This window comes from Crocodylus porosus, unplaced genomic scaffold (assembly GCF_001723895.1).
Source record: "Crocodylus porosus isolate Cpor-Errol unplaced genomic scaffold, CroPor_comp1, whole genome shotgun sequence".
NCBI classification, from domain to species: Eukaryota; Metazoa; Chordata; order Crocodylia; family Crocodylidae; genus Crocodylus; species Crocodylus porosus.
In genome coordinates this window covers 5,714,248-5,728,624 of record NW_017728951.1, presented here as the reverse complement: position 1 = coordinate 5,728,624, position 14,377 = coordinate 5,714,248, and the positions used below count along the sequence as shown (strand labels likewise).

At 40.0% G+C, this 14,377-nt stretch overlaps 1 protein-coding gene across 3 annotated transcripts in view; it reads left to right on the top strand.

Annotated features, from left to right (window-relative positions):
• PTPRE (protein tyrosine phosphatase, receptor type E) overlaps positions 1-13,434 on the top strand; it is a 182,163-nt gene extending 168,729 nt beyond the window's left edge. For all 3 annotated transcript variants that reach the window (XM_019556286.1, XM_019556285.1, XM_019556287.1), the window contains 3 exons: positions 1,413-1,573; positions 11,624-11,759; positions 12,661-13,434. In XM_019556286.1, coding sequence (XP_019411831.1) covers positions 1,413-1,573; positions 11,624-11,759; positions 12,661-12,735 — 372 coding nt within the window. In that variant the 3' untranslated portion in view covers positions 12,736-13,434. The remainder of the gene's footprint in view (positions 1-1,412; positions 1,574-11,623; positions 11,760-12,660) is intronic.
• Positions 13,435-14,377: the final 943 nt, after the last annotated feature.

The window sequence follows — 14,377 nt, the reverse complement described above, 5'->3', positions numbered from 1 at the left end:
AGCAGCAGAAACAGCATGTTGTGGACCGAATCAAGAATCCTGAACTACCTACCCCAAACGGAAGCATGTGCCTGAGTTGCAGCAGTCTGTTGATCCTAGATTGACCTTGTTAGCCATCTTCAGACCCACAGATAAGACAGTCATGGAAGATGAATCATCCTTGACTGTGAGTGATTGCCAAAGAGAGAATTTATACTGGTATACAAAACTGATGTAAATTGGGATATGTGTTCAGTTGTCCATGCTCTCAATCTAATTAAAGCTTCAGAGGATGAAAATAACATCTGCAGCTAAGCCAAAAGAGCACAGAGACACTAAGGCTGCGCCCACACAAGTCTAGACGTTTGGTTTCCTGGGACAAGTAGCAGTGGCACACCTTGCACTGCTAGTGCTTGTCCCTGGGGAATGCTGATGTCACGTGTAATGGTACTGCAGGTTACCCCAGGTGGGGTAGGGGAGGCGGGGGCCAGCACTGGATTGGCCCCAGAGCCTTGCCTGGGGTCCTGAGGTCTTCCCGGGGCTGCAACAGCCGTACGGAGCCTAGCTTCGCTTTTGAGTGGTGTGCAAAGCCTAACAGGGCAACAAACCTTGCAGTTGGTGCACAGTGTTTCTACTCAAGGGTGAACCCTAATCTACCCGGGAAATATTTGTTAACAAATGTGAAACTGGTTTTCCTCATAATTATATCTATAATGTTTCCAACTATTTGGTAATCAAATAATCTTTTCTTATTATTAAGCAGATCATCACAAAGAGGGGACAGGAACATTCTAGCAGAATTATCGGCTTTTCAGATTGCTTTTTTCTATTTTTTTTCTGTACCTCGTTGCATATTTTACACCACTTTCTTAGCAGTGTTACAAAGATCTATCAGAATGTGGCCCACTGTAATTGTATTTGGAACAATTTTGTAACATTGAGAATTTATAATACTGTGATGACATAAATACCACATTTTTACCTTTACAATAAGAATCCTTAAACAATCAACTTTTTAAAGAAAAGGCAAATTTTCAGGTAACATGTAAGGTTGAACAAAGCTTAATGAATGGACTAAGGAAAGGTCCGTAGTTTTCTGAGTTCAGTCTTTTTGTATCTAGCTTTACGAGTGATGAAAGCCTAAACCATTGATTTTCATATTAAAAATGAATAGTCTTTAAAATATGTCCTTAGAACAAGTTAGATGAAACAGTTGTGCAAATCAAAGGGGAAATTATAGGATAAATTTTCAGCACAGTGCATAGGGAATTAAGAGACAGAACTACCTGAGTTGCATGATTAATTTATTGTATACCAGGTTGAAAATGGATCCTTGTCATCATATTAGAAATTTGATATCAGAAATGTTAAATGTAAAAAAGCATGCTGGCCTTTGACAGCTGCATAAAATCTGTTTCTGCCCATGCTCTTAGACTCATCAGGAGAAGCAAAGCAGACTTGTCCGCCAGTTTCATTTTCATGGATGGCCTGAAATTGGAATTCCAGCTGAAGGAAAAGGAATGATTGACCTTATTGCAGCTGTCCAAAAACAGCAGCAGCAGACAGGAAACCATCCAATTACTGTGCATTGCAGGTAAGACTCATTTCTTACCCTTTTACTTTTTTATCCATTCCTAACATTTACTAGCTATATAAAATGCTCCATCTTCCCTGTTCTCCAGCGTTGTGATGAGTACAGTAGTGTTCTATTACATAGGGCTAAACACTATAAAAATCCTGGGGTTTTTTTCCATGTATTAAATACCAAAAATTAATCACTACTAAAATCTATAAACAGCACAAACCATGCCTCTTAAGGCTTGCTCTCCTGGTAGTCAGAGAATATATTCAGTGGTGGCCAACCTTTTTGTTAAGCCATGCCACTCTGATCCTCCACGTCCCAGAGGTGTATCTGATAGAGTTTGTACCCTGGGGTGCTGGAATGGAGATAGGGGCTTGAGACTTCAGCTGTGTAGAAATGTCACTGCCAAGAACCAAACTAACTTTTCCCTGGCCCCACAACCACCACACATAAGTGAGAATCCAAAGCTGTGAATGCAGTGGCTGTCACGCCTGGGACTCTTGGTAACGACTCTCAGCACCACCTCTCACAGCAGCATCCTGCCCTTGCTGTGTTCTGGGTGGCTGGAGGCTCAAGCCCCCTGCTCCTATTCTTGCACCTACTTTTACTGAGGTTGCAGGCCATAAATAACAACTATCTCTGCTACTTGTGCCACACATGCCACAGGTTGGCCACTTCTGCTCTACATGCAAGAGGAATACCTATATTGCTCTGGTCCACTCTTGAGCCTAAGCTTCATTAATTCTTGTCAGTGGGAGAAAGTATAGATTTTGTGTAATTGTAATGATTTCTAAAAATGTATATTGTAGTAGTCTCTAAAGGCTATACTTTGCTCAAAATGCTATTGTACTATGAACTTGATCAATACGGAAAGTACGCTATGGTTCCTGCCATTAAAAGAAATCTAGAGACAAAGCAGACAAATGAATTTAATGCAAGGGAAGGAGGAAGACTCGGGGAGACAAGGATAACAATGATAAAATTGCACTGTCAGACAGCTAATGTATTGAATGTGATTACAGTGATCCCCTGCCAAATTTCATTGCATTTTTTTCTTTTTGAAACCTGTGTGTGTTTCTATTTTAAAATGAACCAGGCAGTATTTAAATATATTTATATTGTTATTTGTATTTTCTCAGACATTCCCACTGTTATATTTTACAGGTTTTTAAAATCTCTGTTCTGTTTTTTCTTTTTTCTTTTAATTCTGTTTTTGCTAGTTGCCAATTTTTATACAGTTTTTTAACAGTATATATTTGCTTATTCCAATAGACTATATGTAAATCACTAATTTTAGATATATATTTTTTCAAACCAAAATATCAACCTATTCAGCTCTATTGCTATTCCTTATTCTTTGGCTGTTTTATTAAGTTTCAGTTCCCTGATATCACCCCCACAAAAACTCCTTCCTAATAAGGCAAACTCAAAGTCACAGTTTACAAAGGGGGATGTTCCTGGGTCTTCTGAGGCACTATAAGGCAAGCTGTCATACTCCTTCAAATGAATATTATTAAAATCATGTTCAAGAAGTCATCTCTTGATGTTAGCTGTCTTACTAATTGTGGTTTATTTGGCTTTGTTCATGGGAGAAACTTGCCAACTTGTACTTGGAACGTAAGCTCTTTAGAGTAGGAAACCATCCTTTTATTCTGGGTATAGCACATTGCACAGTGGGGCTCCAGTCTAGGACTGGCATGCCAAGCTGCTTCTACAATACAAATAAATATTCTGTTAATCTCCCTTTTTGGGGGATGTTTATTCACTTTGTAGGAAGATCACTCTAGTGCCATCTCAGATTGCCCCTTTTTATCTAGTTTTGATATGAACACAAACTAAACTAAAATATCTCTTGCCAGCAATCAACAACTTTAACCCCATGGGCAGAGGTCTAGTTCCCATGCTGTTTCTTTTATATTTAATAACAGCCTTTTACTATAATGATACTGAGACTTTCTTCATCTGTGGACTCTGGCAAGAAAAAAACTTAGTGTTTATACTATGATGGACCTAGTGTCTGATTATTTATAGAGATTTGCCTGTCTTGAACATCTGCATGAGGTTTGCAGTCTGGAGGAGCTTCTGGATCCTGACTTGTGCCCAAATTCTCAGGCAGTAGTAACTATATGCTGCTGTGCAAAAATGTTGCGTCACTGTTAGTGATGTCCAAGCTGGTTGCCGCCACACGCTCTCCATGGGAATACCCTCAACATCCTCAGCAAAGTACTCGGAAGCCGCAGTTTGTTCAGAACACAATTATTCACTTGTAAGCAGAGCTAGCTGTGAGAGTGTATTACACTTGTTTTCTCAAGTATGCACTACCTTTCACTTAACATAATCATCCCAATCTGTGAGGGCTATAATTTGGATTTTGGATATCTGAAAGACCGCCCCTGTTCTCATACACCACTGGAACAAGCATCTGTATTGTTTTTGTTAACAGACTGGAGCTGGAATGCCTGGGAGCCTCAATCTTTTGACATTCAGGACATGGTCTAATAATATGCACATTAATTACCAGAACAAGCAGTTCTTCTCTTCTACGTTTCCTTTCTGATGTGTTTTGTTCTTCGCTATTTTCACGTATTTTCCCTAAAGGCTTACTTTCTCTGTGGTGATTGAACTCATTGTGGACTCTAACAGTTTCAGTGTCTGATTCTTCATTTTGACAGTGGATTCCGGCAGTTACTTTTTGAAATCTGTTAGTAAGTCAAGACTTTGAATGTTAATTAAAGTGGTTAAAATACGGGACAATTTTAGCCAATCAGTAGAGAGAAAAGCAGTCCTTTTGACTAATATTCATCTCTTTGATTACTGCAGTACATTAGATGTCTATGAACTATTGCATCTAATATTTCCATCTTCTCAGACCCAGAAACCTTTGGAGAATTAACTTAATGTTATGTATTTCTCCCTGAACTTGTACATTTGATTATTCCAAACTGCCACTAGAATGATGAAACAATATTTCAAGACTTTTAAGACTTAGCAGTCTCTCCTTCTCTCAACTATATGGATTGACATCAGCATGTAGTTCAGAAAGACAGCCATTGTGCTTGCAAATGCCTATGCCCATGTTCTTATGGCATATAATTTGAACCATCTCTCAGCCACACATGGACACAGATATTAAGTGGTGGGGAGGAGCTAATGCAGACCACTTCCAAAGTGCAAATTAATGTGCACATATGTATTTTGAGGCTAAAGGAATTTCCAGTGTAAGTGTGAGTTTGCAAGTGCCTTAGCTGATAAGTCCAGTTTGGTGGGTATGTCCACACACTGAGAAGGTGAATGAAACCATTAGAGATCTTCAGTTGAACTATAGGGCCATGACTCTATTAAGGTCAGTGGAGCTATCACTTTTGATGCTAGGTGAATACCTGTCACACTTTATTCTTAGGAAGATCAACTTTCATTTTCTAAACAGAAAGGACCAATTTAGAGTGAATTTATTTTTTAATATTATGTCTATTAAACAGAATGTTCTCTCTCATTTTGTGGTTGCATACTCCTGATTATAATAATCACAACCCTCAGAAGTAAAGGTTTTAGTCAACCATACAATATGTGTGATTTTAAATACTATTGCATATAGAAAAGTAAACTTTTACTGTAGAAATCGTTAAAACAAGTTTTAATTATCCACTTGATATCTTTTTCTGACAGAAAGAGATGACTCTAAAGATCATGGATGAGCTACTTATATTTGCATGAAAACTATTAAAAATAAAAATAGGCTTAACAGGCTTTTCCTGATCCCTTAAAATATAAGTATATTACTGCATCATTTATCATCCATAATCATTGTTATGCAGATTACTTGCAAATTAAAACAGAAACTGCTAAGAACAAATCTGTTTAACACTCCTATGACTGATCGAAGATTACAGTCCTCCAAAATAAAATTGGACAATTAGAACTAAAAAAATGTTGGAATAACTAAACTTCAGTGCTTCATAGATGGTATAGTTTTTTGCATTTTACTTTAGCTTTCCAAGCTAAAGCAGAGAAGGTGGAGAGGAACTCCTATATACTCCAAGTAAGTCTTTATTGGTCTCTGCATTACAGAAGAGAGAGATTGGGAAATAGTTTCAAGTTTATAGAACATCTGGAGTAAAAAGTAAAGTTCTTGAAGCCAAAGATTTTAGCCATGTTTTTATTTGCTGTTAATTTTTTTTTTTCATATGAGAAAGCAGTGTTTAGGTGTTTATTTTAAAGGGCAGAATTATTATGTTCCCTGTTTTTTCAGCAATAAAGACCACATCTTATAGTGCACTGGGGCAGGTTTTCTCCTCAACTAAAACTTGGATTATTTGAGAATGGGGAAACAAATACAGGTTTCCCTCGCTTTATGTGGGTTCTGTACGTGCAGATTCACTCCTATGTGATGACCCTTTTTATATCAAAAATTCATTATACGTGAGGTAAATTCACTCTTATGCAACTGGTGTGGTGGAAGCCTGCAGTCAGCTGCTTTGTACTGTGCATTGTGGGAGTGCCGTGTACCAAAATATAGTCTCCTGTGTGGATCTGCGCTCCTCCCTTGTCTGTGACACGTGTTTCTGTAACTGCCATCCCCATTATGGCTGCTAGGCATCCCGCTACCTTATCTCCTACCCCTCTCCCTGGCCCATCAGTTGCTTTGTCTTGTAAAGGTGCTGGAAATGGGTCTGGCGGTTAGTACAGTCCAAGTTTTGGGATGTAGCCTTATTTGTTACATTGTAAAGTGGGTTCCCTTTATGCGAATTTGAGTTGTGCACCATTTTCCAGGAACACATGTACTGCATAAAGCAAGGGAAACCTGCATTATTACACACTGAGTGTTTATAGACATGCCCCAGGAAATGGGGCAGATGGGCGCTTTAATTAGCGAGCCATGCTAATTAAAAACACCAAAGTGTCACATGTATCAACGTCCCTGCGCTGAAAAAATGGTGGTGGGATGCATTGAACTAAAGCTCATTCAACAGTAGTTCAAAGCACCTCGCTGACATTTTTCAGCACAGGGACGCTGATACATGTGACACTGCAGATGTCACTCAGTTAATTTCCACACTTCTGCAGACTCAGTCAAGTCTGCTTTAATGTGCTGGATTTACGGTGCGTCAGAGCAGCCTCCCTGCATGTGTGTAAGTGGCTATTGTGATTAAGCAACAGCCTTACCTAGAGGGCCGCCTGAAAACAAAGGTGATACAACATCGGCCAGGGGGTTGGGTGGGGGGGCTAGGGTGGACTATGGTTGAGTTAATCCAATTATCCCAGAATTTTACAGCAGACGCGTGGACTGACTTTATTTCCCCTGCCTCTGCCAACTTTTTTTTTCAGTTCTGTGTCTCTCTGTTTTTTCAGGTGCTAATAGTTTTATATGCATAATTTATTAATTAGTATTTGGTCCTAGTTTTTAATTGTTATATTTGAGATGTAAAAATTGACAAAAACTAGAAAATATTTTCATTTGTGGGTAGCAGGACCCAGTCATTCCCTCACCTCTGTGGGGAATGGAGAAGGGGATGGAAGCTCATGACTCAAGATGGAGGGAGGGGGGAACTACACCTTTTGTATAATATCCTTCTCCCTGTTGGGTCAGTACAGTAGACTCTGCTGAAGGCTGCACAGGAAGTAAAGACCAGATTGTTTTGTGACACTGGGTTTCCTACAGTATGTTTGCAAGTTTAAGTTAAGGCCAATCCTACCAGCATTAACTCACCTTCTCCCTTCTACAGTCTTAAACACACCTCCTTGAATTTGGACATTAAAGGGAAGATGATGAAAGAATCTCAGTGAACCTGCACCAACCAGGGGAGCTAGGAGGAGCTGATGAGGCAAAACTAAACGGAGATTTGCAGGGGGCTGAGTGCATCGCTTTGTGTGTGTTTGTATCTCACATGTATTGAGATTGGGAGCTAAACCTAAGCAAACATCCTTCAAAAAGTAATTTAAAAAGGGAAAAAATTGCTCATAAATGAATTTGGCAAAAAAGTCTAGGAAGTTTCATGATCACGTACAAAGTTTTCTGTTGGCAAAAATTGTTATATGTTATACATAACATCTGGAAACAGAATAGTTGCACTAATTAAACCTCAGTAAATTTCAATCTGTAGTTGAAGAGGGGTTTTTAAGGAAGGTATGTCCAACATTCAAATTTACTGAGCATTTGAATGAGTCTTAGAATCTAAGTTGGGATTAAATTGTACATTTTTTAAAATTGTTTTTGTTATTTATGATTCATACCATACCAACAGTAATGTATGATAAGCAGGGTGAAATGGAGACATGGATCCTGCATTGACAGTTGTAAAGGGCTAAAGTCTAATCTTCTTTCTGCTACTAACTTACAGTTTGTCTTTAGGTCAGGGTGAGCAAAATATGGCCAATAGGCCGAATCCGGCCCACCAGGCCATTCTGTCTGGCCTGCAGGAAATTCAGATAAGAAGGTGGGGGGAGGCAGGGGAGGACTGTGGGGGATCTCCCAAGTCCTCAGGGTTGGGCCGAGCCAGCTGCAGAGATCCCAGCATGATCCAGCACTGCAGCTGGCAACCACATGGTGCTGGAGTGGCCAGCAAGGGCGTGGGAAGGAGCAATGGCAGCCGTAGTCAGGAAATCACCTACCGCTCTGGCACCACGTAGTTCCCAGCTGCAGCTCCAGGCTGCAGAACACAGCAGGAGCTAGCCTGGCCCCTGTGATTCTCGGCTGGCTTTGTGTCATGCTGGCCAGGCCAGTCCAGCTCCTGCTGCATCTTGCAGTCTCAGCCATGCAGCTGGGACGTGGTGCCAAAATAGCAAATGGTGGGGGGGACAGGGAAGCAGCAGAAGTGCAATGGTGGCAGATGGAGGGGGAAGTGGCAGTGAACAGGAGCATGGGGCTGCACCGGTGCCCTGGGGTCAGGAGCACAGAGCCTGGGCTTGGAGGAGCACTGGAGGGGGGCCTCTGCTTGACACAGGGGGGGCTGTGGGCAAACCCTCCACCCTTCCCCCACACACACATGCCACAACCCTCCCCAACCACCCTTCCCCCACACACTCACAGCCTCCCACAAACCCCATACCCACCCATACCACATACCCGCACACCCCCACATGCTCCCTTACCTCACATGCACCCCCACACTTCCCCCCGAACCTCTACACCGATCTTCTTGAAACTTGGCAGTCTTCGTGATCTCAGCAGAAGCTACCACCCTGCAGGTTTCATCCAAATTGGACAGAAAACAACAAAGTTATAGACATTTCATTGATCCCCCATTATACCCTATGGCCGGATCTCCAAGGCAGCTCTGAAGCTTCGGAGCCACTTCAGCCAGATCGAAGTGGGAACCTGGTCTGGAGCTCTGGATCGGATCCCCGGCATTTGAAGCGGCTGGATCTGAAGCTGGATCAAATAGCTATCTACTCGCACAAACCTACCTAAATGTGCCTGTAGCTGCCTCTTGTTCTCCAGCTTTTCTTCTCTTTAGTAGTCTAAAGTGCTTTTCCTCATCATTCTTTCTACCCTAAAGTGGTATTCGCTTGTAGATTCAATGGACTATGGTGGAGTTTAAGGATCCTTTCCATTGATTTCTCTCTTTGCCACAGCAGATTATCCCATCTGACTATACATTGTCTTTGAATCTTTCATCCCTCAACAAATAACATGAGCCAAGTTTAAGAGACCCATCTCCTTAAAATGTTTTTCTTTTAAAGTTCTTCAGATTTGTTATGGGGTTGATGGAAAAAGAAGGAAGAACAAGTATGAGAAATCTGTATAACACAGATTTTCACCCTGCGTTTCTCATGGAAGTTGAATCTACATCCAATTACACTTAGGTTCTTAGATTCTTTTGTAGAGATTAAACATATTTGGTTCTGTCAGTTTTGCCAAAAAGAGTTTTTTGTGTAGGTCGGAGACAGTATTGGAAATATGGGGGATGAAATAGATGGATAATAAGTCTTCCATATATCTACATGTTTCAGACATAAGTGAAAAAGTAATCTATTTATCTCTTTTGTGTGTACGTTTATAAAATATATTTCATACTTTAATATTCTTAAAGCATTTTTTTCATTTCCCTGCAGCTCTGGACCTATTCAAAAGTGTGTCACTCACCAGCCTTTGAGACAGTTTTGCTAAGGATTAGCTAATTACATATAAATCTGAACCTTTTTAGATTTTGCATTTGTCTTTAATCTGATAAAAGTAATTGTCTGTGGAGAATAGCACATCTAATTCATAATACCTGTTCACTTTTTCTTTCTACCAAGCTTTAATGTATACAGCTGAGGATACATGCATTTGCACTTAATCTTTTCATGAGGGCATGCTCATCAGAAAGATTTTGTATTTGATGAAAATAAAGAAAAAAGCAGTGACTGCTAATGGTGATTACCATTCATCTCCTTATGAATGATTAACACACGTTAAAAATTCAGACTTAATAAATTATTTTGTATTTATCCTTGGTCTGGAGACATGAATTAAACTTTTCTGTATTCTACTTAGCTTTATCAGTAGTTCTCAAATTCCCAGTTTTTTCCTCGTTTTTGATAGAAACGATTTGTCTAGTGATTCCCAGTCACTGGTCACTGCTAGTTGGCATCTATTGGACCTAATTGGTTTTTTGGGATACAAGTGAATTTAGGAGACAAAATATGAACTTACTGACATTGTTTAAGCATAACTGCTCCAATGATGATAAATAATGCTCAGCCTTATTTTCTTTCTACTGATTCATAATCTCAAATGAGTAGCAGGAGTAGCATTTTAATTTGTGATGAAGCAAGAACAAAGCCAAATTTTTAACACTAAATGAGATTCAAAATAAGAGAAGGGGTAGCAGGAGAAAGAGAGAGAGAAACCTTCTTAAGGAATAAAAGGGGGGAAAAAGTAAAATTCAGAAGAAATGGTTAGCAGCAGTAATATTTCTTTTCAGTATGAGCCCAAGCTTAAAATTGGGGCAACCATTTTTTGGTCAATCAAAATATCTTCCCTTCATATTCACACAAAGTGAATAAGAGATCCCCCAAAATTAAAAATCCCCCACATATAACATTTTTCACATATCCACATATCTTCTACCATTTTATTACCTGCTCAGTTTTACAAGGTTCTTCCGCAGTTCTTAGCTTTTTTTTTTTTATGACCTTCAACAATTTGCTGTCATCCAAAAACTTGGGCATTCTACTCCTCCTCTTCCTTTCCACATCTCTTATCAATATATTAAATACTAGTACAGGCCCTACAAAGACCCTTGGGACACCTCACTGCTCACCCCTCTCCCTCATGAGAACTGGTCATTTATGCTTATTCTCAGTGTATTGGACTTTTGCCAGTTTCCAGTCCACTAGTGGACTTTACCTCTAATACTATGACAGCTTAATTCCAAATAAGAGCCTTTGAACCTTTGTCAAAAGGTTTTGAGAAGTCCTACACTGTATCAACCATGTCACCCTGATCCACCCTTAATGATAGCCTCAGAAGATATTAGTAGATTGGTGAGACGTAACCTGCTTTTACAAAAGCTGTGTTGAGTTTTCTCCAGTAAGTCCTGGTCATCCATATAATGGAGATGTGTGGTTGGAATAATAAGGAATTAGTTGCAGTGACAGGGTTGTTTGGAGAGGACTGCACAGTCCCCTTATGCAGTATAGCAAGATTTACCCATTGACAAGACTTCACTTTCATGCCTACCAGATGTACAGCGGCAAACAGGGACAAGTCAATGAGGACTATGGCCCCAATTCTGAAAAGTATATAGATATACATTTAACTCTGCACGTATGTAGTGCCTTTGACTTTTGTAGGGTAGGGAATATCACATTTGTAGGGAATTTCACATTTTTATAAATGAACATATGAATAAGCATTTGTAGGGTATAACCTCTTTATAGTAACAGGCTAGTTGAAAATTAAATGCAACTCTTTTCTAAACATAACTATGTCACTATCCTATGCGAATGATAACAAAGAACTTGGTAAACAAGGAATTTTGGTATTCTACCTTAATTATTATGCACAATATCATTCTTACTATTTGTATGGCATGCCCTGATATGTTGGTAAGCAAATGAAATATATTTCTCTTGCAGTGCTGGAGCTGGAAGAACAGGTACTTTCATAGCACTCAGTAATATTCTGGAACGAGTAAAAGCTGAAGGGCTGTTAGATGTATTTCAAGCTGTGAAGAGCTTACGACTGCAAAGGCCACACATGGTGCAAACACTGGTAAGGTATTTAACAATAAGGATATTTGTCAAAAGGTGTATGTTTTACTGGCTAAAATAAATATTGTATAACTGCTTTGAACAAAAATCTCTAGTTTTATTTTTTCTAAAAAAAAAAAAAAGCTTTGCTAAAAGTTGTGCTTGTTATTATCCAAATGGTTTTTTTTTCTAGTGAAAGTTTGCAGTGTGCAATTTCTGGATCTGTGGCAAAACTCACAGGCCCAATATTGAGCACTTAGGTTTACTGTACAATGCCTGGAGAGAGTTAAGAGCCCCAGAAGAGCATTTGTTACAGTTACTAGGAAATCACCTGCCCTAGCCAGCAGAAAATACTGAGTACAGGTTTGTCTTAAGTGCCTAAGCCCAGAAATTATATTACTCTTCAGGGAAGCATCTTCATCCACTTGGGATTCAGTCTTAAACTTTCCCTTAGTCTTAAGCACGTCAGTCCATTCTTTCAAAAATGAAGCAGGATTTGGCCCTTTCTTTGCCCCCTTCAAGCCAATATTAGATAATAGTGTAGCCCCATCTTCCCTTTCTTCAAATTGGATAACTTTTAATTTGAAAAAAAGATTTCTTACAGATGACCACCACTTTCAGCCTTCCAATCCAAATTCCCCCGTTTTGCCCCAAACTGCTACCAGACTCAGTTGCACTAAAATACCATCAGTGCAGACTATACATTTTGCAAGCAAATACAATTGTACATAAAAACCTTTTGTACAATAACCATAAATAATAAAATGTGGATCAACGTGGCAGACGAATTTGGTTTTTTTTCATAAGCCTGCACAATTTAGAGTGTGTTGTACTTTTCCAGCTGATGTACCTAAATGTGATTATTCTAACGTAATCATAACATACAAAGTAAATTTGAATCTCTCTCTCTCTCTCTCTTTTAGGAACAGTATGAATTCTGCTACAAAGTGGTACAAGATTTCATTGATATATTTTCTGATTATGCTAATTTTAAATGAAATTTCCTGCCTTATTTTTTTTAATTTAATAGCCAATGTATATATTTGTAAATCTTGTTAATTTATTTCATATTTTTCATTCTGATTCTTGACTCATACCATTAATGGTATTACTTTGCATTTTGTTCTCAAAGTTACATTTGCTGCATAAACTTGTAGGTTGATAAAGCAGATATCTTTTAATATTAAGTGTTCATATACAATAAATACATCCATGTGGTATAAGATGTTATATACATCTTTGTTCTAAATAATGGTAAAATCTTCAATTTTACCTTTATTGAATGTTTTAATTAAAATATGTCAGTGATTAAATTTTCAGCATTTAAATTTTCCAAAGCTGTTTTATTTTCATATAGAAAACTGAATCGTAGCAAATATTTTTATTTGACCCAGGACCTTCTCACATTGAAGTCAGTAGCAAAAAATTGATTTTTCAAGTCATATTCTGATACCCTTAGTCGCACTGAGCTGCAGCTTGCTCCATGAATAGCTTCACTAGAAGCAACTACACATTTTACAGGCTAAAGTGCTATTCACCGGGTGCATCTACATGTGAAATTAAGGTGAACTCTGGACCTGTCGGAGCTGGACTAGACTGCTCCTGGGTCCTCAATTCGAGCTGGGGTAGAGCGGGCCTGGGCTGGCAGGGGACACAAGGGGTCAGCCCTAGGCTCCAGGTGGTGGCATCAAGCAGCAGAGGAGCTGGCTGGGGCATGAGGATGCTGAATCTGCAGAGCCATATGGCTAGGCAGCAGGCAAGCCACCCCATCACTGTCTACACCTGCATTTCAGTGCAGTTATTTACTCCACTGTAAGACAGTACTCTCCCCGACAGTACTATCTTATGGCAGAGTTAATTAGTTTAATGCACAAGTACAGTGATGCTTTGCTAATTAGTCTACTCCACAGTAAAGTGCACATGTAGATGTGCCTACTGTGAGATGTGATTTGGCCCTTACCATATAATAATGTACAACCCAACTTCAACTTTAATATAAATATTGACAACAATGTGGTTTTTTTATAGTCCGTATATAGTAGGTAGTAGGGGTGTATGAAACAGAACCTATTTGATTCGGATTCAGCCGAATCAGGGAGTGATTCGATTCATTGATTGGGATCACTGTCCCTGATTTGATTCGGCCAAATCTGAAGATTCGATGTTGATTCAGAGAACCTGTGATTCGGCCATAGACGCAGCTTTGGATGTTTTTCCTACATACCTCAACGACCCGGGCACGGCTCGTGAACATTGTGATGCTGCGGCGGATGGAACATCCCACAGGAGCGTGCCTCCTCCCACCCCCATCCTGCATGCTCAGCAGTGAACCCGGAAGTGGACTGGAAGTACTTCTGGGTCCACCGGGGAGCATGCTGCCCCCCACCCCACCCACCCCCCTGGTTCAGCGATTGGTCGTGGGGGGGACCCTGAGTACCCCCCCCAGACCCAGGAGTCACCAGTTGCCAAGCTGGGATGCACGGGATGGCCCCTGGCATGCTCTCTGGCATCTGATCTACTTCCGGGTCTCCTGCTGAGCACACTGGGGAGCCCCCCCATGCTTCTGTGGGACAGTCCATGTGCCCAGCATCACAGCATTTACAAGCTGCCTGCTACCTGGAGGTATGTAGAAAAAACATT